The following is a 23,642-nucleotide window of genomic DNA, read 5'->3' on the forward strand; positions in this document are numbered from 1 at the left end:
ACTGCCTCCATTCTAAACTCAATTTAAAAATGATGCTGGAAGGCACAAGCTTAAAATATATTTTTCACTCTTATTCAAATTACTTTCATCAGGCTTTACCTGTACAACCATCCAAGCTTGCAAATACACACACACACACACACACACACACACACACACACACACAGAATATAAGGGGGATACAAAATTTTCACTATGTATTCATTTACTGCAAGAGAACATAGGCTAAAAGATCCACATTGTCCAAATTATCCCTGAATATTACTACTTTTGTTTAACCCTTCTGATAAAGCATAATAGTTTATGTACTAAGATGGATATATTGTCAAATTTTTTTCCTCAATGATCATAAGAGGAAATTACTTTCCCCGCTAATTTGTTCATTGGCCCTCTCACAGCACTGACATTTTCATAATTTTAGAAACTTCAGATCACTGATATCTGAGTGTGAATTAGTACTGTGTGTGTACATTAGTCACTTGGTTGTGTCCAACTCAGAGACCCCATGGACTGTAGCCCACCAGGCTCTTCTGTCCATGGAATTCCTCTGGCAAAATGCTGGAGTGGGTAGTCAGTCCCTTCTCTAAGGGATCTTCCTGACCAAGAGATCAAACCAGGGTCTCCTGCATTGCTGGCAGATTCTTTATCATCTAAGCTGTTGAGCATTAATTTACCTCGGATTTAGCAAGCTCTTATATATTGTCTAATATATAGCATGGTTAATATATTTATAGACAGATATATTCTAGAAAAGTTGAGAGAAAACTGATTGAAAGCAATTTATAATCTAAATGTGCTATAAGACCTCACTACATAAAATTCATTAGTTTTTTATTAGCATGATGTGAAAAATAATCCCTTATGTTTTCTTTTTTTGAGAATCTTTGTCTAGATGGGGTAAAAAGAATAATAGATTAAATTCCTTGATCTTTTAGCTAAAAGTGGCTTTTTGGGTCTTTGCTGGCTATGGAAATTTAATGAAAGTGATAAATTCTCTTCTCAGGACAATCTAGATACTCATTGAATTTTCCATTTAAGTTCAGGAGATCCATAGGCCACTTGAAGCCTATCCATGGATTCCAGGTTATGATTTCCTAGACTAAATAAAAAAACATAATGAGGTGGGTAAACAATATTACTAAAGTCATACTATGTCATTACTCATCATTATTTTAAGAAATAAGGAAAACTTTAATTCTATATTCCATGATATAAATATATAAATCATATCTGAAGGTTTACTTTACATATATTTTCAACACAAGCTATGCAGAAATGCATCTGACTATTTGAATTTCAAATTTTTATTGATGCAAAAATCTTATATGATTAATAATAAAATTTGGAGAATGCTTACAGCTTAGACTTTTATCAGTGCTAAGACTGTGAAGAAAGCTGAGTGCCGAAGAGTTGATGCTTTTGAACTGTGGTGTGGAGAAGACTCTTGAAAGTCCTTGGACTGCAAGGAAATCCAACCAGTCCATTTTAAAGCTCAGTCCTGGGTGTTCTTTGGAAGGAATGATGCTAAAGCTGAAACTCCAGTACTTTGGCCACCTCATGCGAAGAGTTGACTCATTGGAAAAGGCTCTGATGGTGGGAGGGATTGGGGGCAGGAGGAGAAGGGGAGGACAGAGGATGAGATGGCTGGATGGCATCACTGACTCGATGGATGTGAGTTTGAGTGAACTCCGGGAGTTGGTGATGGACAGGGAGGCCTGATGTGCTGCTATTCATGGGGTCGCAAAGAGTCGGACACGACTGAGCAACTGAACTGAACTGAAGAAATACTTTCTATCTGTGCTGTGCTGTGCTTGGTCACTCAGTCGTGTCTGACTCTTTGCAACCCATGGACTGTAACCCACCAGGCTATAGAATTTTTAACATTCTGTTATAGTGCAGGAACTCAGTTTCCATTGTTTTAAGTTATTTTTCTTAGAGCTAAAAGGCTTTAGAAGTAAAAACTTATATTTTCACATAATAACTGCTATACATTTTTATACTGGTTTTTACTTTCATAGAAAATACACACTATGATGATTATTAATTACTTAGTATGAGTGGTCAAGATTATTAATATTCTTCTACTATATCTGCAAAACTTATTCTTCTCTCTGCATACCAGGAGTTTGCTGCAATGTTGATGGCTCATCTATAAAGAATACGCTTGTCAATTCAGGAGGCAGGGGTTTGATCTCTGGGTTAGAAAGATGCCCTGGAGAAGGAAATGGCAACCCACTCTAGTATCTTTGTCTGGGAAATCCCATGGACAGAGGGGTCTGGTGGGCTACCATCCACGAGGCTGCAAAGAGTATGGCACGACTTAGTGACTAAACAACAACATCTAAGTTATATGAAGACACTGATGTACATACATTATAATATAAGCCCGATTGTGATAGGGCTTCCCAGGTGGTGCTAGTGGTAAAGAACTTGCCTGCCAATTTCAAGAGACATCAGAGACACAAGTTCGATCCCTGGGTCAGGAAGAATCCCCGGAGGAGAGCCTGGCAACCCACTCCAGTATACTTGCCTGGAGAATCCCATGGGCAGAGTGCAGACTGCAGTGCAGTGGCAGGCTGCAGTCCATAGGGTCACAAAGAGTTGGACGCAAGGGAAGTGACTTAGCACACCTATTGCAATGCTAGTAGTAATCATTTAACATGCAAACAAACTCAATTAAATGCAAACATAGGCTATCCTTGGAAGCGGCTTAGCAGCAAGTGGTCTGACAACTGAAAACAGTGAGTAATTCCTCTCCCAGATAACTCTCAGACAGATGTCCAAGAAAACAAAATACTCTTAACGGAAATATTGAACCTATAGGAAGTTTATTTAACATTTTGTAGCCTTGGAGTTTAATTAATTTTCAATAAGGGTTGTGTGTAATAAATACCTAGGGTTATTTGGATGAAGAAATTTCAGCTAGACTTCTAATACTCTACTGAAGAATATATTTAACTGAAATAAGTGTTTTTAATATTTTCTGAGTGAGATGGGGGACTCCATACTGCCTTTGCTCTAGAGGAAAATGCAAGAAATGTATGAGATTGAGTGAAATTATATTTTTGATCTGGATTTAGTATGGGTAATATTACAAACCATGTGTATGATCTCATTTACTAATAATTTATCTGATTATGCAAAAATGGATGAAAAGTACAATAAAAATGGTCAATAAATATTTTAGTAACGAAAGGTGTGAAAAAATAAAAATTTTAACATGCTATTGAGACAGAGGGAAAAAGAGAACTATGAAGCTGTGAAATATAATTCTGCAGCTCACTAAATATTATCAATAATAAAAATGCATATGTGAATTTCACAACTTAGTAGAGGAGATAACTCATATGTACAAATTGCTATAAAACTCATTAGAGAAAATAGTTATTGTTATAGAGTTTAGAAAAGACGGCTAATATTTGGGACATCAAAAAATGACTTATGAGTTTTGTACTTTTGAGCCAATCTTTGAAGGATGGAGGGCTTCCCTTGTGGCTCAGCTGGTAAAGAATCTGCCTGCAATGTGGGAGACCTGGGTTCAATCCCTGGGTTGGGAAGATTCCCTGGAGAAGGGAAAGGCTACCCACGCCAGTATTCTGGCCTGGAGAATTTCATGGACTGTATAGTCCATGGGGTCGCAAAGAGTCAGACCAACTGTTTGACTGAGCAACTTTCACCTCACATTGAAGGATGGATAAGACTTGGGCAACAAGCAATGAAAACAGGATTTGGAAGGAATGTTGTGAACCAAGGAACAGAGGTAAAAATCTTAGGATATTTCTGTGGACTAGTTGGTCAGCAGGAATGGTGAGAGATTAAAGCTAAACAGGCCGAGGTCACCACACAGTATGGAACTTCTCAGGTGCTTAGCTAAAAGGAAAGGTCTTCATTCTTTAGACAGTGAGTGAAGAGCAGATGAATGATTTTAAATAAAGTGAGGCATGTTTTGAGCTGGCCTCACAGCTATACAGCAGAGATCAGTAGCAAAGTGGTGGGATTTTCAATAAGCATATATCCAAGCACATTCTCATAAGAACAAAAGCAGAGGTTTGAAAATCACCAACAAATAGAAACATGATACCTGTAAAATCATTTTTTATTCTAAGATGATAGCGGCAAATGTGTTAACAATTGAGGTTATATATTATACAGAGTGAAGTAAGTCAGAAGAAAAACACCAATACAGTATACTAATGCATATATATGGAATTTAGAAAGATGGTAACGATGACCCTATATGCGAGACAGCAGAAGAGACACGGATGTAAAGAACAGTCTTTTGGACTCTGTGGGAGAAGGCAAGGGTGGGATGATTTGACAGAATGATATTGAAACATGTTTATTATCATATGTGAAACAGCCCAGGTTCAATGCATGAGACAGGGTGCTCAGGGATGGTGCACTGGGATGACCCTGAGGAATGGGATGGGGAGGGAGGTTGGAAGAGGGTTCAGGATGGGGGACACATGTACACCCATGGCTGATTCATGTCAGTGTTTGGCAAAAACCACTACAATATTGTAAAGTAATTAGCTTCCAATCAAAATAAATTAATTTAAAAAACAATTGAGGTTATAATAAACATCATTAGTATATTGTTTTCCATAAAAGATTAAAAAAGGAAACATGCTGTTCAAACACGAAAAGTATTAGCAGAAACTGAGAACTTCTGGTAAGTACTAGGTTTAAAAGCACAAACATTTAGTAGGAGGTATGTGGTATAAGTTTCTAGAAGATATGTAGTTAGTAAAACAAACAAAATCAGTTTTGTTTACTACTTGTCTGGCATAAATCAGTCTTAGGCATGGGTGAAGAGCTGTTCTCAAAGATCGAGACTCTAAATATATAAGAATTCCGTACCAGAGTTACCAGAAAATTATACATATTTATGCAAGTCAAATAGCTTTGGTTTTATGGTTCTAAAATGTCGAAACTCTTACCTCGCACAACAAGATCAGCAGAGGCTGAAGAATTGTCTACAATTGTCTGAGCAGTGCACGTGTACCTCCCAGCGTGTTTCAACTGGGCATTTCGGATGAGCAGCTCCCCATTGGAATCCAGCTGTAGGCAAAAATAGCAGTCATTCAAATCAGTAACTTTTTCACCAATTAAGTGGTATTTAGTATATGAGAGGTACATTTTCCCCTAAAAAAAATGAAACCATTTTCATTAAAACGTATCTCTTTTGGATGTGCTGACAGTGTGTTCTTATGTTACTTAAACCTCTGGTCTTCAGCATCTGAAGTGGAAAATAGAGTGAATTACTTAAGGTCCATTTTAGCTCTAATGTCTTTCAGTTCAGTTCAGTTCAGTCACTCAGTCGTTTCTGACTCTTTGCGACCCCATGAATCGCAGCACGCCAGGCCTCCCTGTCCATCACCAACTCCCAGAGTTCACTCAGACTCACGTCCATCAAGTCAGTGATGCCATCCAGCCATCTCATCCTCTGTCGTCCCCTTCTCCTCCTGCCCCCAATTCCTCTCAGCATCAGAGTCTTTTCCAATGAGTCAACTCTTCGCATGAGGTGGCCAAAGTACTGGAGTTTCAGCTTTAGCATCATTCCTTCCAAAGAAATCCCATGGCTGATCTCCTTCAGAAATGTCTTTAGCATCCTATTATTCTTATAATCAGAGGTCCTTTTGAGAAAACCCACAGGATGAAACTTGATGTTGAATATCAATGCGGATACATACATGCTCTTTGGCTACAAAGAATTATTAATTTCAAGATGTGTCAGTCCATTTTACAATGATAATGAAAGTGTGTAGAAAATGTTAAAATGGACAATTCTACTAACATATTCCATTTGGGCCATAATATAAGCTCCATGTGGGGAAGGATTTTTGTCTCGTTCACTGCTCTGTGTCCAGTGCTTAGAATAGTGTTTAACATATATTTTTTGAAAAAGGCTTAAAGGAATTTTGCTTGTGAATGACAAAGTACCATTTCAATGCAATTTCTAAAAATAGCTAATATTTATCAAAAGTCTCCTCTGTATAGCTTTTCTCATTCCATTCTCTTCTGTGGACAGTTGTATGAGATGAGTCCTAATTTGTACATTTTATTAAAGATAAAAGTGAGACAGAGCATCCAAGTAATTTAACTATAGTTACTTTTTTTTTGTTGTTAGGAGGAGCATAACATAGTCCATGCTCATTATCTCCAAATATCCTCTTAAAAGACAAATACGGAAAATTCAATTTTTAAACAGATATTTGGTTTTCCCACGAATCCAAAATGTTGATTTACTATTGCGATCATAGATATCCAGATAGATAAAAGGATGAAAAACTAATGGTTAAGTCAGTTTTTCATGAAGGCATTGTTTCTTTTATATGACATACTTGCTAATTTTAAATTTTGATTATTTAATGACTGTATGTAAAATGAATGCTCTGCTTCACCATTGGTACTGCCAGTGGGCCCTTTACATATTAAGTTTCCTGCTGGTCTTAGAAAGTATTTGGGTTGCAATCCTTGCTTGATTAATAAGATTAATTAAGAATTTAGTTAATCTGAACAAATTGATTCAATTGACTGTAACAGAATACTGCTATCTCCATATAAATATCTGGTCAGTGGCCACACACCTTATTCCTTGCTCTTAGCCAGTTTCAGTAAAAACACAGCTAGAGATAACACAATTTCATGTTAGTTGTAGATCTTCCTGCCCCTTGAGGTCTAAATTGGGTAAAAATCCAGATTTCAAGATTTCTGTACATTCCTAAGGTAGGGGGTTTCTTTCCCTCTGTTCTCTTGTCCTTTTTTTTTTTTTTTTTCCATACTAAGGAGCCTCGGGCTAGCCCTTTCTCTATTTTGCCTTGAAACCTATTAACACAATGTTTCCCCTAGTACAGTAGGTTTACAGGAGAGTTGAAGTTCAAGGAATTGGTTGTATCCCACAAAGTAGAGCAATTATCATCCAATATATATTTCTGTTCTTAAAAGTCCTATAGGTCATACTTTTATTAAGGATTTCTCAGTGACCTTTACTTCTCCCAGTTCCCTGCCATCTTGTTGGTGTTTGTTCCCAGTCCCATAGCTTACCTCTCACTGCTCTTTCTTGTTTCCTCTAGAAACAATCAACTATTCTTCTTTCCTTATATTAAGCTGCTTAATTCTTGTATGATTGCTTGCATCCTGACCGTACCAAATTATCAAAACCCAACTTTCTGTTTTTAGCTTTTGCCATTTATTTACCTCTTACTCCTCAATCCATTTCAAGCTGGTTCCTGCTTCTTAAACTCATTTTGCATAATTGACCTTCTGTCCCCCAAAACTCAACTTTTCTTATCATCTGTGAGAGCACATTTTCCAGAAATTTTGAGAAAACTCTCAACCCTTTCTCTTCTTCAGTTTCAATTCCATCATATGAATTATTGAATTTATCCCTTTCTCTTCATCACCATTCCTCTGCCTTTGTCCAAGCTACTAATATCTGTCACTGAACTACTATATCCTATTTGGTCATGACCTCCACCCCAGTCCCATTTATTCTCTTCTCCACTTGGCACCCACAGTGACCTTTTAAAAATGCAAATATGATCAAATTATCCCTTTCTATAAAAACAAACAAAAACCTTTAAAAATATTCCCCTTCTTGGAAGAAAAGCTGTAAGTGTTATGATGGTCCACCTGGATCCATTCTCTAAATTCTGTCCAATATTCCAGCTCACCAAGTGCCACTATTTCACTTACACTCTGCTTTCCAGAACATTCCCTTTTTAGGGTTTAATATATCTTGTTATCTCTTATCTCTTGTTCTCCAGAGTGTTTCCTCTCCTGGATTTGGTCCCCTTATATCCTACCCTCTTCCCACCTTCACCAAAATAACATTTACCCTCTCCGACCAGAATCAGTTCAAGTCATTTCCCTAAGGCAGTCTTTCTACTTTCTGTTGTTATGTTTAGCCGTAGCACAATTTACTTAATGTGAAATTATATATCTCATTTCAGTAAAATATTTATACAATTATATGATTAAAGTTGGTTTCCCTGAAGGAAAAGCCTTTCCTATTTTATTCAGCTTTGTGTCCCTGTGTTACTCACATACAGCTGTATGTGCTGTATCTCTAGGACCAGCACAGCAGTGCCAGGAACGTAAGACCAAAAGTACAGCATCTGAATGGACAAGTCAACATGCTTATTAAGACTTCCGACATCAGATCTTGAGATAATATGTACTTACTTTTTAGCTACAAGCAAAAATGGCAACCCACTCCAGTGTTCTTGCCTGGAGAATCCCGGGGACGGGGGAGCCTGCTGGGCTGCCGTCTATGGGGTCTCACAGAGTCCGACACGACTGAAGCTACTTAGCAGCAGCAGCAGCAGCAGAGTTAGGATAGCATATTCAGGAGCCTGGTGGGCTGCAGTCTGTGGGGTTGCTAAGAGTAGGACACGACTGAGCGACTTCACTTTCACTTTTCACTTTCATGCATTGGAGAAGGAAATGGCTACCCACTCCAGTGTTCTTGCCTGGAGAATCCCAGAGACGGGGGAGCCTGGTGGGCTGCAGTCTATGGGGTTGCTAAGAGTCAGATACGACTGAGCAACTTCACTTTCACTTTTCACTTTCATGCATTGGAGAAGGAAATGGCAACCCGCTCCAGTGTTCTTGCCTGGAGAATCCCAGGGACAGGGGAGCCTGGTGGGCTGCAGTCTATGGGATCGCACAGAGTCAGACACGACTGAAGTGACTTAGCAGCATCACAATTGCAGCATTTTGTAAGCACATGATGAGACTTATTTTGGTGTCAGGATGAAGTACACATTCTTGCTACTTCCTTTCCCACTTCCTGCACCCCAGTAACTTACACTTTACTATGTGTTCTCTTTTCTGCAGACCTTTGTTTATGTATCATTTCCATTGCCTGAATTCTCTCATTTCCCACTTCTATCACTTGGTTAGCTTCAAGTTGTTAGCTGCTCCTTTCTCCTCTGGAATCCAAAGTCCCAGTTAAGGAATTGTCCCTTGTATATTTTCATTGTAACTATTCCTTTCTACTCTAATTGCAAGGAGAGCCAACCAGTCCATTCTGAAGGAGATCAGCCCTGGAATTTCTTTGGAAGGAATGATGCTGAAGCTGAAACTCCAGTACTTTGGCCACCTCATGTGAAGAGTTGACTCATTGGAAAAGACTCTGATGCTGGGAGGGATTGGGGGCAGGAGGAGAAGGGGATGACAGAGGATGAGATGGCTGGATGGCATCACTGACTTGATGGACGTGAGTCTGAGTGAACTCTGGGAGTTGGTGATGGACAGGGAGGCCTGGCATGCTGCAATTCATGGGGTCACAAAGAATCAGACATGACTGAGCGACTGAACTAAACTGAACTGACTCTAATTGTTTAGCTTTTAATTTCTTCTACTAGATTGCAATTCTTTGAGAAAGAATTTAAGACTTATTTATTATTATATACAAATTACATATTGTGATATCTGACATACAAGAGGAATTCAGCCAATAAATATTGCATAAATAAATTAAAAGAATTATTATCTACAATGTTTTTATATATTATTTTAGTAATTTCTTGTGATTTTTCAGGTAAGATAATGATCATATTATAAGATAAAATAGCTGAATTAAGAACAACTGTTGCTGTCCATATTCATGAGATCAACTGTCAATTAATATTATATTTCAAATTATTTATAAACAAATTTCATGAGTAAATATAAAAATTTTAGGAATAATATGTAAATTTATAGAGGAAAGAATGCAGTTGACATATAAGAAAATGGACACCTCTAAGTTATACAACCACCTGTGATAGGGGCTTCCCTGGTGGCACAGTGGTAAAGAATTTGCCTATATTGCACGAGACATGGGTTCAGTTCCTGAGTTTGGAAGATCCCTTGGAGAAGGAAATGGCAACCCATTCCATTATTCTTGCCTGGAAAATCTGGTGGACAGAGGAGCCTTGCAGGCTGTAGTACATGGGGTCTAAAGAGTCAGACAACTTAACAATTAGACAACAACGACAATATCTGTTGTAAAGAATTAAGCCTACCAAAAAAAAATAATAATAATTAAGCCTTTACAGATTACAAATTTGTAATGCAAATCACAAATTTACAAAGAGAGATTTGCCTTTGCCTCAGCTTCTGGAAGGTAATATTTAGTATCTTTCTTTGCCTGGTTATCTTGGGTCATACTAAACAATTCTAATCATGTGGTTTAGGGTGGCCATTAGCTGCAACTGTGTAATTTTTGAGTAGGGGCTGGCCATGCCAAAAGATGAATATTGTGACTTCTAGTAGCGGCTTTGCTGCTGCTGCTGCTGCTAAGTCACTTCAGTCATGTCTGACTCTGTGCAACCCTATAGATGGCAGCCCACCAGGCTCCCCTGTCCCTGGGAGTCTCCAGGCAAGATCACTGGAGTGGGTTGCCATTTCCTTCTCCAATGCATGAAAGTGAAAAGTGAAAGTGAAGATGCTCAGTGGTGTCCAACTCTTAGCAACCCCACGGACTGCAGCCTACCAGGTTCCTCTGTCCATGGGATTTTATCCAGGCAAGAGCACTGGAATGGGTTGCCATTTCCTTCTCCAAGTAGCAGCTTTGAGTCATGTAGTAACCATCAACCTAGAGATTGAGATTAACTATTATATTTGGGCAATCAATCAATGCCATATGATTAAGCCCCAACTAAATCTCTGGACATCAAAGCTCAAGAAAGACTCCCTGGTTGGCAATACTCTGTGCATACTGCCACACACCAAAGTGATACAGTAACGCATCTTGATTCCATGGGGAGAGAACAATGGAAGCTCTGTGTTTGGTACCTCTTCTGGACTCTACCCCATGCACTTCTTCCCTTGGCTGATTTTAATCTGCATGTTATTCCACAGGGTAGCAACGAGTCGGACACAATTTAGTGACTAAACAGTCGGACATAGCTTAGTGACTAAACAGTAGCAGCAGCATTCAGGTAATAAGTTATAATCATAAGCATAATAGCTTGCAGGGAATTCTAGAAAATCAAAGCTGAGGGTGGTTTTGGCAACTCTTGGAACTTGTAGTTGGTTTCAGAATTGAAGATTGTCTTGGGAACTTGCCCAACTTTGTAGTTGGCCAAGTCCTCATAGTCAACTCCTCATATTCCTACTAAGTAGAATTCAAGTAAGAGAGGAAGTAAATAAATATTATTTTATTATTTATAACTCTTTAAAATTATTTGAAGTAAATACAGAGTAAAATTGTGCATGTGGGGAAAGTAATAGAGTTTTTCTTGAGCCATCATAGAGGCTAACTGGCACGTATTTTTCAAGAAAATTCTAGTGAGAAAAAATAATGCAAAGTAACTATAGTAAAATAAAAATATCAATCACTATATATTTATAAAACAGACTGATGTACTTTTACATCCTTAATAGACTGAATTTTTGACACTAAATATTCAGTAATGAAAAGATACTAAATAAAACAATTTAACACTATTATAACACAAGATAATAGCTATATTTGAGAAAGAATAATGTTTGCATGAAGTGAAAAGCACTTAGCTCTATTATATGCTTTTATTATGTGAACTCACTACTTTGGTTGCTTCATGTATCTAATGAAAGATAATCCTGTTGTTAAACTCTGGCTGTTTTAATGAGCTACGTGATTAGATTGGAATTAACAAAAATAAAACACTTCAAAAATTAATTTTTAAAAAATTCAACCTTATAATAAAAAAATGAGGGCAAAAACTAATTTTTAAAAATTGTGGAACCATAACTACCCTTTGTAAAATACTTGAATGCTATATACCTAATAATCTTCTTTTAATGAAATTGCTATAATTTCCTCCCCAAATCTCAGTTTGAAGCATATTGCTTCTTCATATTCACTTACTTAATTCCGAGAGGAATAATGTGGTCATACTTTTTATACTTTTCACATGCAATGAAAAACACAAACTATTTTATGTCTTAAAGTATCATATTAATGTTATACTTACTGAATCTTCAGAATTAACTCCTTAAAAACTTTTAACTAAACTATTCTAAAAGTTTAATGCTAAACTCATTTTAAATATCAGCCCTGTTTTAAACATTAGGACTTACGTAGCTAATGATAGGTCTACTCACATAAAACAATAATAAGGTACTTTAACATTTATTCTCATTTGGTCTATTTTTGGTGAAGGTGTGGTATTGAAACACCTCAAAAGGAAAGCAAAGAAAAAATATAATATATCACTTCCAATAGAGTTGTGTATGGACAAAAGCTTTGCTGAAGCTTTTATAAATGATGCTAGGGCTTTCCATACCTCAGGAGAAGTTGAGGTTCTCAGTGGTTGACAGAACGCTTACAAAGCAAGTAAAGATCATGGATCTCAGCACATTCTAGCCACAAATTAGATACAAATGCTCTCTATATTTTCACTACAAACCACTGCTTGGCTGAATTACAAAATGCTTCCCTTCATATGAGGAGGGTTGAATCACATACTGGAAATTGTGATAGCACAGCTCGGGGATGTTCCAAAGTGTATATGTGGTTTACCACTGAGAAATTTCCCAAGTTTAAGTCAAAAGACTTCCAAAATATAAATGTCCATTCCTTCCTTCCCCCTCTCCCATGAACTAACTTTGAAAAATTATTCCTGTAGTGTAAATGAATCTGAATTACTAAGTTGTATTAACAAATTCAATTAACCATAATGAACAAAGAAATATGCTAAATGGTATGTATATACAAGGTCTGAATAAAGCTTAGAACTCACAGTGTCTCTATAGAAACATTTCTTTTGTTATATTGAAGTTCAGAATGAAGAGACAAATATAGAAGGGTGGACAAAAGCAGAGCCTTTAAAGAGAATATTTTAGAAACCTATAAGGAAAATTAATAAATATGTATGAAACATGCTATATCTAAGAAAATGTTTTTCTTCTTTACTTTTGGCTTGCTAGGTTAAAGAAGGGATAACTGTAGCAAATTCATCAGATGCAACTGCAAACTTTAACATCACCATCATCAACACAACAACTAATATTTAGTAAGGGTTTTATAGGTGCCAGAGGCTAATACAAATACTTTGCATGTGAAAATTCATTTACAACCACCACCCTGGAAGAGAGGTACTATTCTTAACTTTATTTTAAAGATGAGGACACAACAGTACTGTTACTACAACCACTACTACTGCCACCACTGTTGCTGTTACTAGGATACTACTTCTGCTGCTACTAATACCACTATTAAGAATGCTAGTACAACTCCTACTATTGCTACTGACATTGCTATTGCTACTGTGAACTATTAATATTTGATCTAACTCATTTATTAAAGGCTCTTTAGATGCTTGGCTTAGTGGTAAAGAATCTGCCTGCCAATGCGGGAGATGCAGGAAACTAAGGTTCATTCCCCAGGCCAGGAAGTTCCCCTGGAGGAGGAAATGACAACCCACTCCACTATCCTTGCCTGGAGACTCCCATGGACAGAGGATCCTGGTGGTCTACAGTCTATAGGGTCACAAAGAGTCAGACATAACTGAGCACACACACACACTAGGCTAGATGCTTGGCAATGTGCTAGCTACATTAAATATATTTTCTTATTTTTTGTATAATGTTCAGGGCTATATAGTTAATTTTTCTATTTTATGGATAAGGAATTTGAGATTTTAATTTAAGCTACTGGTAGAAGGCTTCCCAGGTGACTCAGTGGTAAAGAATCCACCTGCCGAGCAGAAGACCCAGGTTCATTCCCTGGGTTGGGAAGATCCCCTGGAGAAGGAAATGGCAACCTATTCTGGTATTCTTGCCTAAGAAATCCCATGTACAGAGAATGTAGCCCTAGTGGGCTACAGTCTGTGCAGTCACAAAAGAGTCAGACACAACTTAATGACCAGACAACAACAACAACAACAAAGAAGGCTCAATAGTTAACCTATTTTCACCAAGTTAAGCTGTTGCCAAAGCAGTGCCTCATGGATCAAACATTTGAATTGAGGTTCACAGTTTAGTAGGTAAAAGTGGACATTTTTTTCACAACAGGAAAAATACAACATATTATTATTTTCTTTTTTATTTAAATTTTAACCTAAACACTCAAGCATAAGAGAATAGAATAGTACAATGGCCACCCATATACTAGTCAATTAGATTCAACAATTAAAAATTTCTTGCCATATTTGCTTTTATCTATGTATCAAGTTATGCATCTATCTAGTGTTGAACCCTTAAAAATAAATTACTTATACTATAATTCATTTCTTAAAACATTAAATTGAATCTCCAAAAAAGGAAGGCCATTATCTTAATCACAAAATAATTTTCACACATGGCATAATTAACATGTTCAAGTTAGTGTAATTTTAAGTAATGTATCAGCTCTAAATTTGCTTGAATGTTAAGAAAAAATGTGAAAAGATAGAGCTTACAAAAAATTTATGAAAATGAGTATTGTCATAACAAACAGACACACTTAAATATATTAGGGAAATCATGTAGGACAACTACTAAGACGTTGCTCAGTACTTATAGGATCAGTGGAACATCGACTATCCCTAAATTTGGCTATTCTGATGGCTGAAGTGTTCAATTGTGGTCAACTGGATCATTTTAAATTAAAATTCACAAGGAAGGAGATGTCTACTAGGCATTTTAAATGATGGAAAAGCCATGAAAGCCGTAGGTTTAGCACCCATATTTTAGAGTTGAAAGAAAACCTGGAACATTGCTTAATTTTTGTGGTTTTTGAATTGACTTCCATTAGCCTTAGAGTTCCAAAACCTTCATGGATTTCTTGGTAGAAAGAAGGGATCAGAACAAGATGTGTTTTTGGATAGGAAGATGTGAGAGAACCTACAGTTAGGTCTTTGGGCTCCTACAACCGTGAAATCCTCACAAACAGATTCTCAGAAATTGTGCATACAATTTCTTCAGTCAGAGTAATTTTAACTTCACCTTGGATATTTATTTGAGTTTTAATTTAAATTTAACTTTTCTTTGGGAAAAGAATTCTGCTGCTAAAAGCCTTCTGTTGCTATTTTTCAAAATTTCTGCTGTGGCCCAACTTCCTCATATGACAGATGAGAAGCCTGAGGCTCAGAGTGACTGCTTTGCTGAAGGTCATATAATTTGTCAAGGGCAAAACCACAACAGAATTCTAGATCTTTAGATAATGTTCTGTTTTTAAAAACTAGATTTTAAAAAAGATCTATTTTGCAGGAATATGATAGCTAATGACAAAATAGTATATTTCTAGTGTGATATAATAAATAAAACATCAAAATCAACAACATGAAGTTATAAAATTCCTAAGACACCAAAAGTTTATGCTTATTTTCCCTTTTATTTTATATATGTATTTCTATATTCACACTATATTTTGCAAGCATAAAGAACCAGAATAATTACTCCAGTGATAGTTAAGTATGCAAGGAGTTTTACGTAAAACAAATGAGACTTTAATTTTGAACGAATTTTTGGAAATTTTCTCAAGCCAATGCATTTCTGAAGAATAAAGACTTCCAGCCATATATGCTTAGTTCTATTTATTACTTTGCCAACAAAGGTCCATCTAGTCAAAGCTATGGTTTTTCCAGTAGTTATGTATGGATATGAGAAAGCTGAGTGCCGAAGAATTGATGCTTTTGAACTGTGGTGTTAGAGAAGACTCTAGAGTCCTTTGGACTGCAAGGAGATCAAACCAGTCAATCCTAAAGGAAATCAGTCCTGAATATTCATTGGAAGGACTGATGCTTAAGCTGAAGCTCCAATACTTTGGCCACCTGATGCGAAGAAATGACTCATTAGAAAAGTCCCTGATACTGGGAAAGATTGAAGGCAGGAGGAGAAGGGGACAACAGAGGATGAGATGGTTGGATGGCATCATCAACTCAATGGACATGAGATTAAGTTCCAGGAGTTGGTGATGGACAGGGAAGCCAGGCATGTTGCAGTCCAAGGGGTTGCAAAGAGTTGGACACTACTGAGTCAATGAACTGAACTGAGCATGATCTTCAACAAATGCTTCCTAAAGACTAGACTGTGGAACTCTCTGTTAGAGAATAACTTTAGTTGGCATGATCTCTACCCTGGAAGTGTGATGATACAGAAAAAGCCAACCTAAGTATAGATACATCTAGTGAGCATAGGAACCTACCTCCCTCCATGTTTACTGGGGGAAAATGGCAAAACGTAAAACATGGTATAAGTAGGCTTTTTAGCGTAGCAAAAGGGAGTTTGAGAAAATTCATACAAGATGAGGTATGATAGAATTCTCTTTTCCAATTAATTAATGTTAGTAGAGAAACAATTTGGGCAGAGGTAACTGACACTTTAAATTGTTTGTAGGTCATAGAACTATGTCAGAGGAATTTTTACATATCTCTTTCTGCCACCATTCATCAGAATTTCAGAGTCTTAAATTCACAAAATACATTCAATATATTTTGAAAGATGATTCATGTATCTTTATATATCTCATCATTCCTTTGTCTTCAGCACTGTCATCTGTTCAAAATAATATAACTTCTCCTTGTTTCCAACATACCATGCTTAAGACTTTTCAGTCCTCTTATTGTCTTTTTTTTTTTAATCTTCCTTGAGAACAGCATTTCTCAACTTTGACCCAATCGACAGTCTGGTCGAGATAATTTTCTGTTGTGGATTTTCCTCATCATTATGGGACGTTTTGCAGCACCCGTGCTAGACAGGTGCCAATACTACACCACCTCCCCTCAGCTGTGACAACCAAAAATGTCCCCAAATATGACTAAGTTCCCCTGGGGAGAAAAGTTGTTCCTGGTTTAGAACCATCATTTTAGAGCTCACATCATCTCACTGTGTCTGCTTGGTCTTTCTGCTCTGTTTCTTCAGGTCTAATTTGATTTATTTGCCTGGATTGTGGCCTAATGCTCTTTTTCCACAGATATTTGTTGCCTCATTACTCTGGACAATGATTACCTTCTTGCTTGACAATGACAGAGAACCAATGAAATTAAAAGAAAAATAATGACTTCCTTTTTATTATTGTTACTCTCTTTTCATACACACAGAAGCAAAATATCTGTTCAAATTCATAATACTTTCTAGAATGAGATATATGTGTTTCAAATTTAAACACATTTTTCAGTAGAATTAATATTTCCTTTTAGCCTTAGGGTAAAAAATATCTGCCTTTTTTGAATGTTGTCTATGCAGTCAGAACAAATGCGTTGCCACATACCTGCAAACACACATATAACCTATCTTGCTAAAGAAGATCATTAAGAACCACCGGAAACTCTGTAGACTTGACTTACTGTGTACAAAACGTTTGCTACAAGTGTAGGGAGAATAAGGTAATTTGGATAATTTTGAGTGAACATAAAAATTTCATTAAGACTTCTCTGTTATTACAGTGGATAAGAATCTGCCTGCCAATGCAGGGGACACATGTTTGATCTGGTCTGGGAAGATTCCATTATGCCATGGAGCAAATAAACAGTTGCTGAGCACATACTCTAGAGCCCCCAAGCCACAACTACTGAAGTCACTATGCCTAAATCCTGTGCTTCACAACTACAGAAGCCACTGTAATGAGAAGTGCAGGCATCGCAATGAAGAATAGCCCCACCACCCCACCACCTGAACTAGAGGAAGCCTGCACACATCAACGACCCAGCACAACCAAAAGTGAATGAAATTTTTACAAAGTTCACTAAACAAGATATAGAATAAGTTAGGAGTAGAACTGCTGTTCAACTGTTGTCTAATAGTGTTGCAAATAATGGGAGGGAGATTATTTAAATAGATATAGACATGAGTACCAGCCAATGGATTGGAAACTGAACTGGGGAGGACCACAGGGTCTGCAATCAAACCATCTTGGTTTCAAATCCTCTACCACCAGCAAGTTATATGACTTTGGATAAGCTACTTAACCTTTCAAATGCTGTTTCCTCATCTTGGAAATTGAGATAATCACAATAATATATGCTCCATAGAAAATATGAAGATCGACTGAGAAATACAAGAAAAACATTAGGCCCAATGCTCGCCAAACTCAATAAAATGTTGACTATTTATCATCTCTCCATTGTTCTCAGCAAGGAAATACCTAGAATCTTTTGTCTCAGACTAGGTATTCAGCAAAGCAAGCAGTGCAAAATATAAATCATGAAAAATGGGATCTGTAACCAGACAAAACTATCTGGCAAAATCTTCTGGAATTTTCAATGAAGAATGATTGCTCTACTATAAAAGTATTAGTAATAAACCACTTACAGTTTGCCAGATCTTGTGCCAAGCACTTTATAGGCATTCTCTCATTGAATTCTCAAAAAATACTATGAAGTAATCCATGTTGCAAACCCAATGAAGTAACTAATAAAGTAGGTGAATTATAAAATTTTACCAAGGGGGAAATATGAAACTTAGGGAGACTTAATCACTGACTCAGAGTCACAGAATAAGAAATGAAAAAAAAATTTAATCACTGACTCAGAGTCACAGAATAAGAAATGAAAAAAAAAAATAGAGCCTAGAACTCCAGTTATGGCAAAGTCTCTGAACAATTTATATGATATTTATGAATTCAAAACAGGTGTATAAAATCTTCTACCTGAATTATAATTTTAACTTTTATTTTTAATTAGAAAAAGAGCTAAGTTATTTCAGTGGCAATACCAGAATTAGAATGTTAAAGAAACTTAAACTTAGATAGTGGCTCTGACAGGGAGAATTGACGAATAGTTGACAGAAAATGACTCAAAGTAGATGTCAAAAATTCTTGAAAAAAAAAATCTGCATATCAGGTATCACCATGGGAGAGGCAAAAAATGATATGTTATAAGTACATATTTTTTGGTAAAGTGTCTCAGGTCGTTTCTAGAACAAAAGGGGTTAAAAATTAAATTAGTAAGTAAAATCACGCTACTTTTTTATTTACTCTAAAGGAGAGGTAGCTACTGGATCGGAAAATCAAAATAAAAATCATTTTATATTTGGACTTGAAAAATTTATGTATTTGCTATACAATTTTAACAGAATAAAAGAATGCCAGATAAACTAATTATAAGCTTATTGTATCAAAGTTCCAAAGTTATGACATTTGTAATTCATATATATGTATAAATATAAGAATACTTAACATCAATGCATAAATTCAAGTTCAAATGAAACATTTACTGACCCTGATTACATAGCCATGCAATACTCAGTGAATATTTATTTGAATAGTGGCAAGATAAATAACATGACAGGTAAATTATATAGTTAACTTTTAAGTCTTTTTCTATAATCATTACTGTTTACTTACAGCTTTAAAATTAATAGCTCCATTTTAAAATTAACTAATTCAAAAGAGTTTTACATAAAACAAGATTATAAATGTAATAGAAATGTTATTTATGTATTTAAATTTTATAGATCACTATAAATTCTTAAAGGAAATGCACATCTTCAAAATTATAGTTACTTTTCCCTTGATAATTATATGAATATAATCAGAAGAAGTAGAAAGAAAAAAATTAAATCATACATCTTCGATATAAGGAAATATATTTGTTTAGTTTGAAAAAACTTCAAGTTCCAGAGTCCATGTTGTGCAATTTAAAACCTTATGTAAGGTTGCCACATAGTGGCAAGATCAAGAATAGCAAGCTAAAATCAAGAATGCTTGATTATTGAATATAATATATTTCTGAAATCAAACTAGCAAATACAAACAAATTCTTAAAATTACAAGTTTAAATTTTGATGTCTATATTCTTCATGAATTAGAGTTTTTTATTAATTTTTAGCAATGTAAATGATTCAAATATGATGATAGTTTTGTTAACTGCGATAACTACCACATCATTTTTTTCCAAATTATTTAAATTTGAATTTTAAACTCATAGGGTAGCTATGATTTTAGATCAGTGCTTGTATTTGTGGTTTTTTTCCCTACAAAAAATATAAAGGGCTTTCTTTTATTATGTATAATGTAATATAGGCAAAATTATCTGTCAATAAATTTTTTAGGAATTTCACATGTTCTGAGTCCTTGCATAGTTACTGAGCTACTCCAATGTCTGAGTCATAATCTTGATGATCGCCTTTTAAAAAACAATTTTTGCTGAACCCACAGTTGTCATGTCAGGCAGTCCACAATTCTTTAGTTGGGCTTCTTTGACCTCCAATGGAATATGGATACACTTCAAAATGTTATGGTCTAACAGGTATTTCTGTAAGTAAAGGAAACTACATAGTTAATGCTCAAGGCATTTCCAGTGATGTAGGTTTACAGAAAAAGCCCCATCAAAATAGATCTCAATAGTGCCTGCATTTGTCTTATTCAGAGTTTTCTTTACTCTAGTGCATATCACTGTTTCTGCCATAGTATGGGTTCAATATTATATTTTTGAGTGACTACATGATATCTAATAATTAAAATGTTGCCAGAATTAAATAAAATATGAAAACATGATTTTAAAATCTCCAACATTATATATTGATATATTTAATAGTGCAACTTGAATAACAGACAAATCCAGGCAGCTGCGATCCTTTCCTCACATTTGCTTTCCCCACATTTGCTTTTCCCATATCTGCCATCACTATTATGTGTTCATTAACTGAGTTTTAGATTGGAAGAGCCTCTTCTTCTGAGAGTGATCTATTAGTAACCTCAGAAGCAATTGCTACTCATTAGGACTCTCTTACAAAATGTGGATCAGAAACATTTAACAGTGAAGTATGACTTTGAAACTGCTTTGAAAAAGAAGGAAGATGCAAGGGAAAGTGTTACTGGTCTTTTTTAGGTTCAAAAGACTGAGTTAAGTTTAACAATTTATTTTAAAATACATTTCTTTTCTGGTTTTTGAAATTATTTAGAGAATTAAATCGACTTGACTATCTACAAAGTGCTAAAAGTGTGCCTTTGCTTTTACTCCTGGGAAGAAAAGCTATGACCAACCTAGACAGCATATTAAAAAGCAGAGACATTACTTTGCCAACAAAGGTCTGTCTAGTTAAGGCTATGGTTTTTCCAGGAGTCATGTATGGATGTGAGAGTTGGACTTTTAGAAAGCTGAGCACCGAAGAATTGATGATTTTCAACTGTGGTGTTGGAGAAGACTTTTGAGAGTCCCTTGGACTGCAAGGAGATCCAACCAGTCCATCCTAAAGAAAATCAGTCCTGAGTGTTCATTGGAAGGACTGATGTTGAAGCTGAAACTCCAATACTTTGACCACCTGATGCGAAGAGCTAACTCATTGGAAAAGACCCTGATGCTGGGAAAGATTGAAGGCGGGAGGAGAAGGGGAGGACAGAGGATGAGAAGGTTGGATGGCATCACTGACTCAATGGATATCGGTTTGTAAACTCCGGGAATTGGTGATGGACCACTTCAGTATTCTTGCCTTGAGAACCCTATGAACAGTATGAAAAGGCAAAAAGATAGGACACTGAAGGATGAAGTCCGCAGGTCAGTAGGTGCCCAATATGTTCACTGACTCAATGGATGTGAGTTTGGGTGGACTCCGGCAGTTGGTGATGGACAGGGAGGTCTGGCGTGCTGCAGTTCATGGGGTTGCCAAGAGTTGGACAGGACTGATTGATGAACTGAACTGAAGTGAGTCCTGGCCTGCTGCAGTCCATGGGGTCACAAAGAGTCGGACATGACTGAGCAACTGAACTGAGCTGAACTGAAGTTGCATATTTAGCCAGTGAGTATGTTTTCTGCCACTGATTATTATTATACTCCTTATTTGGTGAAATGAAGCTGAAACTAAGTCCCTGAGGCCAGAGCATTGGCCTGCAGTTAGGGTCTGCTCTGGCTTCTCTGAGGGAAAAGTATGAACCTCTGTGGTTAACATCCAGAAGGAAGGAGTACAGTGAATGAATGATGATCAAAGACTTTTACATCATTCAGTTGAGTTCAGTTGAGTTCAGTTCAGTCACTCAGTCCTGTCTGACTCTTTGCGACCCCATGGACTGCACCATGCCAGGCCTCCCTGTCCATCACCAATTCCTGCAATTTACTCAAACTCATGTCTATTGAGTCAGTGATGCCATCTAACCATCTCATCCTCTGTCCTCCACTTCTCCTCCCGGCTTTAATCTTTCCCAGCATCAGGGTCTTTTCCAATGAGTCAGCTCTTTGCATCAAGTGGCCAAAGTATTGGAGTTTCAGCTTCAACATCAGTCCTTCCAATGAACACTCAGGACTGATCTCCTTTACGACAGACTGGTTGGATCTCCTTGCAGGCCAAGGGACTCTCAAAAGTCTTCTCCAACACCACAGTTCAAATTTATCAATTCTTCAGTGCTCAGCTTTCTGAAAGTCCAACACTTCCATCCATGCATGACTCCTGGAAAACCCATAGCCTTAACTAGATGGACCTTTGTTGGCAAAGTGGTGTCTCTGCTTTTGAATATGCTATCTAGGTTGGTCATAAGTTTTCTTCCAAGGAGTAAACATTTTTTAATTTCATGGCTACAATAACCATCTGCAGTGATTTTGGAGCCCCCCCCAAATAAAGTTTGCCACTGATTCTCTATCTATTTGCATGAAGTGATAGGACCAGATTCCATGATCTTAGTTTTCTGAATGTTGAGCTTTAAGCCAACTTTTACATCATTATCAGCCAATTTAATTTCTTAATTAGTATTTCAGTTATTTCTTTATGAGCCTCTTTTCTTTTTTCCTCTCCCCTACCCCAAATTCTCTTTCTCTTCTTTCCTTCCTCTCTCCTTCTCTCCCTTCCTTCCTTTCTTCCTTCCTCTAATTTCTTTCTTTTGAAATGTTTATTTGAATCAGTCAACAAAAAGAAACTATTATTTTAAAGAAAATAGAGGCTCAACATATGAAGTTTCAGCTTAATTTGGGAAATTTATAACTGCCAATTTATTTTTATAGACTCCACTGCAGCTAAAAGTAAGTACTTATATAAATTATACTTGCTGCATTTTAGACATTATTCAGTATACAACACCAAGGAACTAAAATTCAAAAGTCTACTTAAAAAAAAAACAAAACCTCTATTTTGTTTACTTTTTTTTCTTCAAATGAATGAAAACTGAGTGGTATTTGCTTTTCTTGCAAAACAAAACATAATGTGAAGAAATTATTGAAGACAATGGTACTAAATTTACTAATGTTGGGCATGCTTATGATTAAGCACATCGAAATAGACATATAAGGAAAAAGTATGACATGCTCTGTTAAAATTGTCTTCTATAAATTCCCAGTTGTTTAGTTTTAAAGTGTGAATTTGGTTCAGAAACTGAAAGAGAGTAGATTCTCTGTATATGCACAGTTGTATCTAGATTTGTTAGATTAGAAAGAAAGAAACTGGAATTACAGTGGACATATGGAAGGCATAAATATTGATACTGTGTTGATAATTGTTTTATGCATCTATCTAATAAAGAATTAAGTATAAGTCTTTCCAGCCTGGTAAAATCAATCTCCACCTGACTGAATGCTTGTTTTGGCTTCTTAAAGTGTGATGCTCTAGATGAATTTTTAAAGGATAGTTAAACAATTTGAACGTAGAAGGAAATGGCAACCCACTCCAGTAATCTTGCCTAGAGAATCTTGTGGATGGAGGAGCCTGGTGAACTGCCATCTATGGGGTCACAAGGAGTCAGACATGGCTGATGTGACTTAGCATGCGTGCATGAATTGGAGAAGGAAATGGCAACCCACTCCAGTATTTTTGCCTGGAGTATC

At 36.4% G+C, this 23,642-nt stretch overlaps 1 protein-coding gene across 1 annotated transcript in view; it reads right to left on the minus strand.

Annotated features, from left to right (window-relative positions):
- Positions 1 to 23,642, minus strand: part of CNTN1 (contactin 1) — a 174,812-nt gene that overhangs the window by 98,142 nt on the left and 53,028 nt on the right. The window contains exon 14 of the mRNA XM_052640564.1: positions 4,941 to 5,061. Within this exon, the coding sequence (XP_052496524.1) occupies positions 4,941 to 5,061 (121 nt within the window). The remainder of the gene's footprint in view (positions 1 to 4,940; positions 5,062 to 23,642) is intronic.

This window comes from Budorcas taxicolor, chromosome 5 (genome assembly GCF_023091745.1).
Source record: "Budorcas taxicolor isolate Tak-1 chromosome 5, Takin1.1, whole genome shotgun sequence".
NCBI classification, from domain to species: domain Eukaryota; kingdom Metazoa; phylum Chordata; class Mammalia; order Artiodactyla; family Bovidae; genus Budorcas; species Budorcas taxicolor.